Raw genomic sequence first — 13,744 nt, 5'->3', positions numbered from 1 at the left:
GAATCCATAGCTGGCAGAATACCCAAACCGGCTTCCTGTGTCCACACATCATTGAATCTTTTCCAAAATTCAAGAACTGCTTCTCCTGTCTTTTGTTTGCATGCTATGGCGGTGGGCAATGAAGACGTGAGTTGTTAATTCAGTCCACATATAATCTCTCCCTTGTTCTGTGTTAAGCTTGTAATCGGTTGCAGCTGTACCTGCCGATTCTACAGTAGATATAGTTCCGACCTTGGTCCAGTCCCAACCTGTACCTGTCCCTACCACACCCTCAATAATTAACCTCATATCCTCCTGCGTGTAGTTTCTGCCTTTACAAGCTCTTTTCAAGTAGGCGAGAGTGGCGGGTGCAGAGAGAGTGGGTTTAGAACAGTTTTTAACTATGCGACTTAACTTTCTTTAATAGACTGTCACCTACAGTCATGAAGGGCAGCTGCTGAGTTGCAGCGGCCGCTTCTTTCTCTTTCCGCTGTATCCTTTGAGCTCTAGTCTCATTTTGTTTTCCTGATGGGCTTATTATGTTAGTTATACCAGATCTTTCAGTAACACTAGTAATAAGGGATCCTCCCGTTGCTTCACTATCCTTACCTTCCTCAACATCCAACTCGTCCTCTTTATCTCTTACTGTGGATGAAACTACGGCTGTTCTGTCTGCCTGTTGCTGTGGTTGCTGTGGAGGTGGTGTCTGTGGTCTTTGGGGAACAGGATTTGGAGGATTAGGGTTAGGGTTGTTGGTTTGTGTAACATGGTAACCTGCTAGCAAATCTGAGTCCTCAGGATTCAAACTTGGGTATAAACCTTTTGGGGCAGTGGGAGTTGTAGTGGTATTATAGGGCGGGGGCAGGGTGACCGCGAAGCTTCCATGGTTTAGAGATTTCTCTAACTCCTGTATTTTGGGAAGTTTAATTTTCTTATTTGTCCTATCATACCAATAGGGAGCGTATGTCAACCAATTTTCTCCTCCCTTTCGCATATAGTCCTTGTCCCATTGGGGATCCAAACCATAATATGGCCATGCGTCTCTGTCATTTAGACAGAGACCTTTTATCATGTCCATATGGAAGGGGCTATTTGCGCCATCCCGGGGAAAGGGACTACAACTGCCTAGACCTTCTGTCCATCCTGCCATATGATCAACCCAAGGCTTAACAAGGTAGTAATCCGTCCCACATATTCTGGCTACAAAATCCTTACAACTTTTACCTACTTTCGGTAATGGTATTTTACCCTGCGTTTTTCCCATTATCCTAGGAAAACATAACAATTCACAGTGCTTGACTGCCACCTAGCGGTGCTTATTTTCCTTAACAGAATAAAGTAGATTTGGAACAAGCTCAAGAGTTTTTGGATAATACAATAAATTCACAACCTCTTTCACGGACCTGCTGTCTTGTTTCAGACAAACCTTCTATGAAATTAACTTTACAATGTACATTAATTCTTAACACTTCTATATATGGTTTACCTTTCCTAAAATATGAACCTTTACCCAAATTGTGTCTATAACCTCTGGGAACACAACTCGCCAAGTGTGCCCTTTGGTTCTTGAAACAAAACAGCAGTCCACATATACACTCAGCGCAATTCATCCAGCATGATACTTTTAAAGCAGTTATACAATCATACACCGTTTACACAATACATTGAGCCTCAGTCTCTTGTTCTGTCCTAAACAGAACTAAAACTCTGTAAAATTCTCCAAAGGTTACCAAAACCTTTTTAAGTGTTCCCAAAACACTATTTATATGACGGTCAACTTCTACTTATGAGAGGTTCTATAGCCCAACAGCAATCTCTATGGGGTGGAAGCACACGGGCCCCGGCAAGGCAATTTCACTCTGCCATCTAGATGGGGAGGCCTGTGGATGTGGTGTATCTGGACTTTGCAAAAGCATTTGATACAGTCCCCCATAAACGACTAATATACAAGCTGAGGTCTGCAGGCTTGAACCATAGGGTCTGTGCTTGGGCAAAAAACTGGTTACAGGGACGGGTCCAAAGGGTGGTGATAAATAACAAACATCAGACTGGTCTGGAGTGCTGAGTGGGGTACCCAAAGCTTCTGTCTTGGGGCCAAATGTATTTAATATGCTCATAAATGATATAGACTGAGATAACTAGTTCAGTCTCAGTTTTTGCTGATGACACAAAGATGAGCAGAGTAATAGACTTGATCAGAACATAGAAATTTTGCAGAATGACCTGAATAAGATAATGGAGGGTGCAGACAAATGGCAGATGAGGCTGCTTGAGTTTTACTGCGGCAGGTTGGCTCCCCTGCGCGAAACCACGCACTGGCGCATGCTCACTGCACAGCGGGGGTGCCGATGCTCGTTGCCGACGGTCACGATGACCACCGGCCACGAGTGATCGTGAGCTGGAGACACAGAACAGGGACGAGTGTGTGTAAACACACACTTCCCTGTTCTGTTCTGACAGGAGTGACAGATCGTGTGTTCCTATTAGCTAGGAACCACGATCTGTCACGTCCTGTAGTTAGTCCCTCCCCCTTCAGTTAGAATCACCTCCTAGTGAACACAGTTAACCCTTTTACCGCCCCCTAGTGTTAACCCCTTCACTGCCAGTGACATTTTTACGGTAATCAATGTATTTTTAATCGCACTGATCGCTGTATTAATGCCAATGGTTCCAAAAATGTGTCAAAATTGTCCGATGTGTCCGCCATAATGTCGCAGTCACAATAAAAATCGCAGATTGCCGCCATTACTATTAACAGGTTTCCGACCGGCGTACGTCGGCAGAATGCCACTACTGGGCAAATGGGCGTACCCATTGCGTGCCAGACTCGATCGCCGCGGGGATACCCGTGATCGCCTCACGGAGAGGAAGAACAGGGACATGCTAATGTAAACAAGCATCTCCCTGTTCTGCCTAGTGACAGTGTCACTGATCTCTGCTCCCTGTGATCGGGAGCAGAGATCAGTGACGTGTCACACGTAGCCACGCCCCCCCCACAGTTAGAAACACTCTCCAGGATATACTTAACCCCTACACTGCCCCCTAGTGGTTAACCCCTTCACTGCCAGTGTCATTTACACAGGAATCAGTGCATTTGTATAGCACTGATTGCTGTATAAATGACAATGGTCCCAAAAATGTCCGCCATAATGTCGCAGTCACGATAAAAATCGCTAATCGCCGCCATTACTAGAAAAAAAAAATTATTAATAAAAATGCCATAAAACTATCCCCTATTTTGTAAATGCTATAACTTTTGCGCAAACCAATCAATAAACGCTTATTGCGATTTTACCAAAAATATGTAGAAGAATACGTATCGGCCTAAACTGAGGAAAAAAATGTTTTTTAAAATATTTTTTGGGGATATTTATTATAGCAAAAAGTTAAAAATAATGCGTTTTTTTTTCAAAATTGTCGTTTTTTTTGTTTATAGCGCAAAAAATAAAAACCGCAGAGGTGATCAAATACCACCAAAAGAAAGCTCTATTTGTGGGAAAAAAAGGACGTCAATTTTGTTTGGGAGCCACATCTCACGACCGCGCAATTGTCAAAGCGACGCAGTGCCGAATCGCAAAAAGTGCTCTGGTCAGGAAGGGGGTAAATTCTTCCGGGGCTGAAGTGGTTAAAAAATAAATAAATAATAAAAATGCTATAAATCTATCCCCTATTTTGTAGACGCTATAACTTTTGAGCAAACCAATCAATATACGCTTATTGCGTTTTTTGGGGTTTTTTACCAAAAATATGTAGAAGAATATGTATCGGCCTAAACTGAGAACATTTTTTTTTTATATATATATTTTTGGGGAATATTAGCAAAAAGTAAAAAATAATGCGTTTTTTTTTTTTTTTCAAAATTGTCGCTGCTTTTTTTGTTTATTGCGCAAAAAATAAAAACCGCAGAGGCGATCTAATACCACCAAAAGAAAGCTTTTGTGGGGAAAAAGTACGGCAATTTTGTTTGGGTACAACGTCGCACGACTGCGCAATTGTCAGTTAAAGCAACGCAGTGCCGAATCGCAAAAAGTGCTCTGGTCAGGAAGGGGGTAAATTCTTCCGGGGCTGAAGTGGTTAATGTTGAGAAATGTAAAGTAATGCACTTGGGGGCAAAAAACATAAATGCAAAATATTCACTAGGTGGAGAACCAAGAATGGAGAAGGATCTAGGGGTGCTAATAGATGACAGATTGAGCAACAGCATGCAGTGTCAAGCTACAGGTACCAAAGCAGGCAGAATGTTAGCATGGATAAAAAAAAGGGATAAACTCCAGGGATAAAACTATAATTCTGCCACTTTATAAAACTCTGGTTAGGCCACATCTGGAGTTTTCCATCCAGTTCTGGTCACCAGTCCCCTGAAGGGATGTGCTTGAGCTGGAGAGAGTCCAAAGAAGGGCAACAAAACTAATAAGGGGACTGGAGGACCTCAATTACAAGGAACGACTGCACGCACTAAAATTATTTTCGCTGTAGATCAGATGCTTGAGAGGGTAAAGATGGCGATCTACAAATATCTCAATGGGATCCCAGAATAAGATACAAACTGTCGAGTCCCAGGGAGTGTAAAAGGACACTGGGCACACAATGAGACTGGAGGAGAAGCGGTTTAACCTTAAACTGTGCGTGGGAGGTTCCCCACTGTTAGGGCTATAAAGATGTGGAACCCTCTCCCACAATTGGTGGCTGCAGGGAGTAATGGATATTTTTAAAAGCATCTTAGATGTACATCTTAAAGGACACAACATACAGGGTTATAAGAAATCATTATAGACACTGATACACATACACAGGTTGAACTATTGTGTTTTTTTCAGCCTTACCGACTATGTAACTATGTAAATTCCCCCCCCCCCCCATGGAGAGGGGCTGTGTCTGCACTGCATGGGATAACTGCTCGTTTTTGTCTAGAGGATTGGAGAATCGAAATGTACTCTCAATCCCCCCAGCACAAAAGCGGTCCCTGCGACTCCAGCCCCCCTACCCCGGGGTCTCTTGTGTGATGAAATGTTTCTGGCGCCATCACACCCATACACCAGCTCTGGACGTGATGACATCCGAAACAGTCCACCGCTGGACATGGGGGGGGGGGGGGGGTCGCCATTTTCCGGAGGATCGAAGGATCAGATGAGTGCATCCCTAGACAAAATGAGCAGTTAACCAATGCACTGTAGGCACAGCCCCCACTGCATGGAGAAAAAAAATTGACTGGAGTTGAGCTTATTTATTTTCTTTGATAGAATTTGGGGCAAACATTTTTTTCACTTTAAAGTTTATATTGGGGAAAAAAGTATGTGTGCAGCAGTATTGCAAGCAAAGGTCAGAAGTAAAAATTACGTTGGAAATTAATAAGAATCCTAATGCGCACGACCTGATTCTGTCCGAACTCCTGTTGACATCTTTTCTCTTTCTCATTCAGGTTATTGAAAGGAGAATTCGCCAAGAGCTGCCCTTCATGGCCACAGAGAATATAATCATGGCAATGGTGAAAAGTGGAGGAAATAGGCAGGTTAGTTATGCACCCTGTACTTTGTATTCCTATTTAAGAGTAATTTAATCTGTGAGCATGGTTTTGTCTAACTGAGTAAAGGTAGGAGATCAGACAAAACAACAGTTTCAGTAATTATGCTGTGCTTTTTAAATTTGCATTCCAAGAAAGCATAATGCTGTTTTATTGCATTCCCTTATTGCATGTATTGCAAAAATCAACTTTTTGTTCATAAAATTTTGCCTCTCTGTGATAATACAAGTTACTTAAAAATTGCTCTCATATGACCTTCTCTCTTCACACCTCTACCTCACTCTATAGTGACCTCTGCTGGGGTATTAGATCTCCTCTGATTCAATGTGACATTATTGCTGAATACAGTGGAATAGGACCATTACTGAGCAGGCTTAATTAGCGTGGAAACCACTGCCAGTAAGGCCTCATGTACACTGCTGCTGGTAAATGGACGTTTAGGAGCAGTTGGGCATTTTTTTTTCAACTGCTCCTGAACTCGCCTCTGTTATCTTATCAGTACATGTACACAGATTCGTTTATAGTAGTTTCTAGGCAGCTGCGTTTAGAGGCTTTTTTTTTAACCCAAAAAAATGCATTCAGAAGCTGTGTTTAGAGGCATTCCATACACTGCTTACCGCGTTTAGCCGTGTTTCGTTTACAGGCGTTTTTCATTTTTGGCTATTTTTTTTTTTTTTTTTTTAAAGCTTCTAAACGCAAACGTGACAAAACGCCGCAAAAAAAGCAGCATGTAAACGCAGCAAAACAAACATTTTAAATGTGGGTTACTATCTGTCAAGTTAAATAGTTCAGGAGAGGTTGTAAAAATGTCCTGTGTACATGAAGCCTTAATTGTATACTAGCAATGCTGGCGCCATGATATCTGTGCCTGTAGGGGTTAGGTTAGCATTCTTCTTGGATAGTTTGGGTAAAGCTAGCCAGCTATGAGAGAAATTTGGAGGTTGACATACTGCATGCAAATACTTGCTTCCTTGGTTATACCATATAAATAATACCACAAGGCTAAACTACCGTATTTATCGGTGTATAACACGTACCCCAAGTTTAGGAGGGAATTTTAAGGAAAAAAACTTTTAGGAGGGAAGTTTAAGGAAAAAAAACTTACATTTAAATGCCCATCAATGCAGCGTTATCGTGTCCATCTGCAGCCTTGTCAGTGCAGCCTTGCCCCAGTGTCCAGTGCAGCCTTGTCAGTGCAGCCTTGCCCCAGTGTCCAGTGCAGCCTTGTCAGTGCAGCTTTGCCCCAGTGCAGCCTTGTCAGTGCAGCCTTGTCAGTGCAGCCTTGTCAGTGCAGCTTTGCCCCAGTGCAGCCTTGCCCCTGTGCAGCCTTGTCCCCAGTGGTCAGTGCAGCCTTGTCCCCAGTGTACATTTTATGATCGCCGCCGACATACACAAGTTTAGTTTGTATTTTTAAATATGGCGCCGCGGAGTTCGGAGGGACTCGGCGGCGCTCGTTCAACGAGCGCCGCCGAGAACACAGTGACTGGGCGGAGCCGAGATACACATAGCCGAGGGTTCTCGGCTCTTCTCGGCGCCGTTCACAGTCACGCCCAGTCCCTATGATGGACATAACACAGGTCCAATGGCGGGACTGGGCAAGACCCTCCGAACTCCGCGGCGCCATATTTAAAAATACACGCTATGTGAATGTCGGCGGCGATCGCTCCGATAGATCACAAAATAGCGGGGATCGTCGTATAACACGCACCCACGATTTTCCCCTGACTTTAGGGGAAAAAAGTGCGTGTTATACGCTGATAAATACGGTATTTATTTGGTATATTGGAGAAGGAGTTGCTAACTCAGGCTCCGCATACACTAGTGGAGTTTTGTATGAACGTTTTTACAAAAATTCTTGTCAATAATCCTAGAACATTTTTTTTCTTGCCTTCATTGCATCAACTCATTTAGTTAGACAGCCCTAAAAGTTTGTCCAGATCTGATATTTGAATGTAGTACCAGACATATTAAACAGGTTTCATTACAGTATGTATGGATTTTTCCTGAACAAAAACCACATTCACAGTTAGAATTTCGTTAATTTGAGAGATCTTTTTTCATCATGCTCCTTTTGATTTTTTTCTCATTAAATTTTTTGTAAATATAACAAAGATTGACAAATTGAGTACATATAAGGATGGTGGTACAGTATTCAAATAGCAATAAAGCTAAACATATCGACTTATGAACAGGATGAGTACATAACAATGTAAAAATTTAACGAGTAGAGCAACGAGTAAACCAATAAAGTATTACATCGAAAGCATTATAAAATTCCATCAGAAGGAAAAAAGTAAGCTAGGGACTATTGGTTCATTTTGCAGGAGCAGTAATAAGGAGATAAATCTAATAGGTATATATGAAAAACAGAAGAGATAATCCGTTTATAAGTACCACACAATATGAAAAGAAAGATAGAAAATAAAAAATTGGTGTAGATAGTAGTAGATAGAGAGAAGAGAGTAGAAAAAAGGGGGGGAAGGAAATGGGTGAAGGGGGGGTTTACAAGTGGTGATGCGATCAAATGAATAGAAAGTATAGTCAAGGCAAATAGAGTAAAATTACCAAGGCAATAATAGTTTGTCGTCAAAGTATGGAGGTAAACAATGCTTAACCCAAGGAAGCCAGAGTTTCTTAACCACTTGACGACCGCCTCACGCCGATTTACGTCGGCAAGGTGGCACGGACAGGCAAAATCACGTACATATACGTGATTTGCCTTCCGCGGGTGGGGGGTCCGATCGGACCCCCCCCCCCCCCCCGGTGCCCGAGGCGGTCGTCTTTTCTCCCACGGCGATCGGAGATGAGGGGGAGGCCATCCGTTCGTGGCCCCCCCCTCGCGATCGCCGCCGGCCAATGAGAACATTCCTTTGCTGCTGTATGCTAAACAGCAGCAAAGGAAATGATGTCATCTCTCCTCGGCTCGGTAATTTCCGTTCCGGCCCGAGGAGAGAAGACAGCTATGTGAGTGCACAACACTACACACACACAGTAGAACATGCCAGGCACACAAAACACCCCGATCCCCCCCCCGATCGCCCCCGGATCCCCCCCCAATCACCCCCCCCTGTCACAAACTGACACCAGCAGTTTTTTTTTTTTTTTTTTTCTGATTACTGCATTGGTGTCAGTTTGTGACAGTTACAGTGTTGGGACAGTTAGTATTACCCCCCTGTAGGTCTAGGATACCCCCCTAACCCCCCCTAATAAAGTTTTAACCCCTTGATCACCCCCTGTCACCAGTGTCACTAAGCGATCATTTTTCTGATCGCTGTATTAGTGTCGCTGGTGACGCTAGTTAGTGAGGTAAATATTTAGGTTCGCCGTCAGCGTTTTATAGCGACAGGGACCCCCATATACTACCGAATAAATGTTTTAACCCCTTGATGGCCCCCTAGTTAACCCTTTCACCACTGATCACCGTATAACTGTTACGGGTGACGCTGGTTAGTTTGTTTATTTTTTATAGTGTCAGGGCACCCACCGTTTATTACCGAATAAAGGTTTAGCCCCCTGATCGCCCGGCGGTGATATGCGTCGCCCCAGGCAGCGTCAGATTAGCGCCAGTACCGCTAACACCCACGCACGCAGGATACGCCTCCCTTAGTGGTATAGTATCTGTACGGATCAATATCTGATCCGATCAGATCTATACTAGCGTCCCCAGCTGTTTAGGGTTCCCAAAAACACAGTGTTAGCGGGATCAGCCCAGATACCTGCTAGCACCTGCGTTTTGCCCCTCCGCCCGGCCCAGCCCAAGTGCAGTATCGATCGATCACTGTCACTTACAAAACACTAAACGCATAACTGCAGCGTTCGCAGAGTCAGGCCTGATCCCTGCGATCGCTAACAGTTTTTTTGGTAGCTTTTTATTGAACTGGCAAGCGCCAGCGGCCTAGTACACCCCGGTCGTAGTCAAACCAGCACTGCAGTAACACTTGGTGACGTGGCGAGTCCCATAAGTGCAGTTCAAGCTGGTGAGGTGGCAAGCACAAGTAGTGTCCCGCTGCCACCAAGAAGACAAACACAGGCCCGTCGTGCCCATAGTGCCCTTCCTGCTGCATTCGCCAATCCTAATTGGGAACCCACCGCTTCTGCAGCGCCCGTACTTCCCCCATTCACATCCCCAACCAAATGCAGTCGGCTGCATGAGAGGCATTTTCTTTATGTCCTCCCGAGTACCCCTACCCAACGAACCCCCCCAAAAAAGATGTTGTGTCTGCAGCAAGCGCGGATATAGGCGTGACACCCGCTATTATTGTCCCTCCTGTCCTGACAATCCTGGTCTTTGCATTGGTGAATGTTTTGAACGCTACCATTCACTAGTTGAGTATTAGCGTAGGGTACAGCATTGCACAGACTAGGCACACTTTCATAGGGTCTCCCAAGATGCCATCGCATTTTGAGAGACCCGAACCTGGAACCGGTTACCGTTATAAAAGTTACAGTTACAAAAAAAGTGTAAAAAAAAAAAAAAATATATAAAATAAAAAAAAATAGTTGTCGTTTTATTGTTCTCTCTCTCTCTATTCTCTCTATTGTTCTGCTCTTTTTTACTGTATTCTATTCTGCAATGTTTTATTGTTATTATGTTTTATCATGTTTGCTTTTCAGGTATGCAATTTTTTATACTTTACCGTTTACTGTGCTTTATTGTTAACCATTTTTTTGTCTTCAGGTACACCATTCACGACTTTGAATGGTTATACCAGAATGATGCCTGCAGGTTTAGGTATCATCTTGGTATCATTCTTTTCAGCCAGCGGTCGGCTTTCATGTAAAAGCAATCCTAGTGGCTAATTAGCCTCTAGACTGCTTTTACAAGCCGTGGGAGGGAATGCCCCCCCCCCCCCCCCACCGTCTTCCGTGTTTTTCTCTGGCTCTCCTGTCTCAACAGGGAACCTGAGAATGCAGCCGGTGATTCAGCCAGCTGACCATAGAGCTGATCCGAGACCAGAGTGGCTCCAAACATCTCTATGGCCTAAGAAACCGGAAGCTACGATCATTTTATGACTTAGATTTCGCCGGATGTAAATAGCGCCATTGGGAAATTGGGGAAGCATTTTATCACACCGATCTTGGTGTCATCAGATGCTTTGAGGGCAGAGGAGAGATCTAGGGTCTAATAGACCCCAATTTTTTCAAAAAAGAGTACCTGTCACTACCTATTGCTATCATAGGGGATATTTGCATTCCCCGAGATAACAATAAAAATGATAAAAAAAAAAAAAAAAAATGAAAGGAACAGTTTAAAAATAAGATAAAAAAGCAAAAAAATAATAAAGAAAGCTAAGGCGAACGCAAACGGCGGTCTGTCGTCAAACGTAAACAGCAATTGCACCATGCATGTGAGGTATCGCCGCGAAGGTCAGATCGAGGGCAGTAATTTTTGCAGTAGACCTCCTCTGTAAATCTAAAGTGGTAACCTGTAAAGGCTTTTAAAGGCTTTTAAAAATGCATTTATTTTGTTGCCACTGCACGTTTGTGCGCAATTTTAAAGCATGTCATGTTTGGTATCCATGTACTCGGCCTAAGATCATCTTTTTTATTTCATCAAACATTTGGGCAATATAGTGTGTTTTAGTGCATTCAAATTTAAAAAAGTGTGTTTTTTCCCCAAAAAATGCGTTTGAAAAATCGCTGCGCAAATACTGTGTGAAAAAAAAAATGAAACACCCACCATTTTAATCTGTAGGGCATTTGCTTTAAAAAAATATATAATGTTTGGGGGTTCAAAGTAATTTTTTTGCAAAAAAAAAATAACTTTTTCATGTAAACAATGAGTGTCAGAAAGGGCTTTGTCTTCAAGTGGTTAGAAGAGTTGGTGATGTGTGACATAAGCTTCTAAATGTTGTGCATAAAATGCCAGGACAGTTCAAAACCCCCCCAAATGACCCCATTTTGGAAAGTAGACACCCCAAGCTATTTGCTGAGAGGCATGTTGAGTCCATGGAATATTTTATATTGCGACACAAGTTGCGGGAAAGAGACAAATTTTTTTTTTTTTTTTTTTTTTTTTTTTTTGCACAAAGTTGTCACTAAATGATATATTGCTCAAACATGCCATGGGAATATGTGAAATTACACCCCAAAATACATTCTGCTGCTTCTCCTGAGTACGGGGATACCACATGTGTGAGACTTTTTGGGAGCCTAGCCGCTTACGGGACCCCGAAAACCAAGCACCGCCTTCAGGCTTTCTAAGGGCGTGAATTTTTGATTTCACTCTTCACTGCCTATCACAGTTTCGGAGGCCATGGAAAGCCCAGGTGGCACAAAACCCCCCCAAATGACCCCATTTTGGAAAGTAGACAGCCAAAGCTATTTGCTGAGAGGTATAGTGAGTATTTTGCAGACCTCACTTTTTGTCACAAAGTTTTGAAAATTGAAAAAAGAAAAAAAAAAAAAGTTTTTTCTTGTCTTTCTTCATTTTCAAAAACAAATGAGAGCTGCAAAATACTCACCATGCCTCTCAGCAAATAGCTTGGGGTGTCTACTTTCCAAAATGGGGTCATTTGGGGGGGTTTTGTGCCACCTGGGCATTCCATGGCCTCCGAAACTGTGATAGGCAGTGAAGAGTGAAATCAAAAATTTTCACCCTTGGAAATCCTGAAGGCGGTGCTTGGTTTTCGGGGCCCCGTACACGGCTCGGCTCCCAAAAAGTCCCACACATGTGGTATCCCCATACTCAGGAGAAGCAGCTAAATGTATTTTGGGGTGCAATTCCACATATGCCCATGACCTGTGTGAGCAATATATCATTTAGTGACAACTTTTTGTAAATTTTTTTTTTTTTTTTTGTCATTATTCAATCACTTGGGACAAAAAAAATAAATATTCAATGGGTTCAACATGCCTCTCAGCAATTTCCTTGGGGTGTCTACTTTCCAAAATGGGGTCATTTGGGGGGGGGGGTTTGTACTGCCCTGCCATTTTAGCACCTCAAGAAATGACATAGGCAGTCATAAACTAAAAGCTGTGTAAATTACAGAAAATGTACCCTAGTTTGTAGACGCTATAACTTTTGCGCAAACCAATAAATATATGCTTATTGACATTTTTTTTACCAAAGACATGTGGCCGAATACATTTTGGCCTAAATGTATGACTAAAATTTAGTTTATTGGATTTTTTTTATAACAAAAAGTAGAAAATATTTTTTTTCAAAATTTTCGGTCTTTTTCCGTTTATAGCGCAAAAAATAAAAACTACAGAGGTGATCAAATACCATCAAAAGAAAGCTCTATTTGTGGGAAGAAAAGGACGCAAATTTCGTTTGGGTACAGCATTGCATGACCGCGCAATTAGCAGTTAAAGCGACGCAGTGCCAAATTGGAAAAAGACCTCTGGTCCTTAGGCAGCATAATGGTCCAGGGCTCAAGTGGTTAAATTGACTGATTCGATCTCTTTTGATTGCTTCCATTTTAGCATAAATAAGAGCTTTATTAGTTTTGTGTATGGTTTCAACTAGAATTAAATATTGAGTTGCCTTAGCAATGATTTGTTTTGCGGCTGTTAGCTGTAAAAGAAGGTGACATTGATTCTGTGTGATCCCATCAGGTTTCAGGTTTAATAGGGCTATAGCAGGATTGGGCAGTATAAGTGTATCAAAGATTTTGGAGGCCAAGTCAAAAACTGCCTTCCAGAATTTTTGGGCAATTGGGCAATCCCACCAAATATGAAGTTGAGTGCCAGACTCTGAGCAGTCATGAAAACAAGCTCCAGGGTAATCAGAAGCATATTTCGATATTCTAGCAGGGACCAAATACCAAAGTGTTAGCACCTTAAAGTTCGTTGCCACAGCAACAACTTTAGAAGAAGCAGACTTGGTGGCGGACCATATGCTAGACAATTCAGTAGCAATAAATGAGCAATTATTTTTTCAGGCGAGAACTCCCAAGAACCATTACATTAAGTGGCAGGGGTTATTAGCAGACCGAGTAACAATATCTACCCGGTGAAGCTGAGCCGAGACACGGTGTAATATGGCAGAAACGTCCCTTCAGGAGCAGAGCTCTAAGCTGGCACGTCTGCTCAGTCTGGCTCCGCCCATGCGCCCCTTTTTTTTATTTTTTCATCACTACAGTTGAAAATGTACAGGATGGTCACTACCCATGATGCTGCATTCTTTCTTGCGGCAAAAGCTCAGGAAAATATTCGCTCTTCTGAAGGCCTTCAAAACATTTAAACTGCTTAGAGTAGCAATACTTCCCTTGCAATCTAGGACAATTGGGTCAGTCCAGA

At 42.8% G+C, this 13,744-nt stretch overlaps 1 protein-coding gene across 1 annotated transcript in view; it reads left to right on the top strand.

The window, feature by feature from the left end:
* ADSL (adenylosuccinate lyase) overlaps positions 1-13,744 on the top strand; it is a 700,044-nt gene that overhangs the window by 612,347 nt on the left and 73,953 nt on the right. The window contains exon 11 of the mRNA XM_073592652.1: positions 5,399-5,488. Coding sequence (XP_073448753.1) covers positions 5,399-5,488 — 90 coding nt within the window. The remainder of the gene's footprint in view (positions 1-5,398; positions 5,489-13,744) is intronic.

Source organism: Aquarana catesbeiana, linkage group LG07 (assembly GCF_042186555.1).
Source record: "Aquarana catesbeiana isolate 2022-GZ linkage group LG07, ASM4218655v1, whole genome shotgun sequence".
NCBI classification, from domain to species: domain Eukaryota; kingdom Metazoa; phylum Chordata; class Amphibia; order Anura; family Ranidae; genus Aquarana; species Aquarana catesbeiana.
Note: the sequence above shows the minus strand (reverse complement) of the source record. Positions and strands in the feature narration are given on the sequence as shown.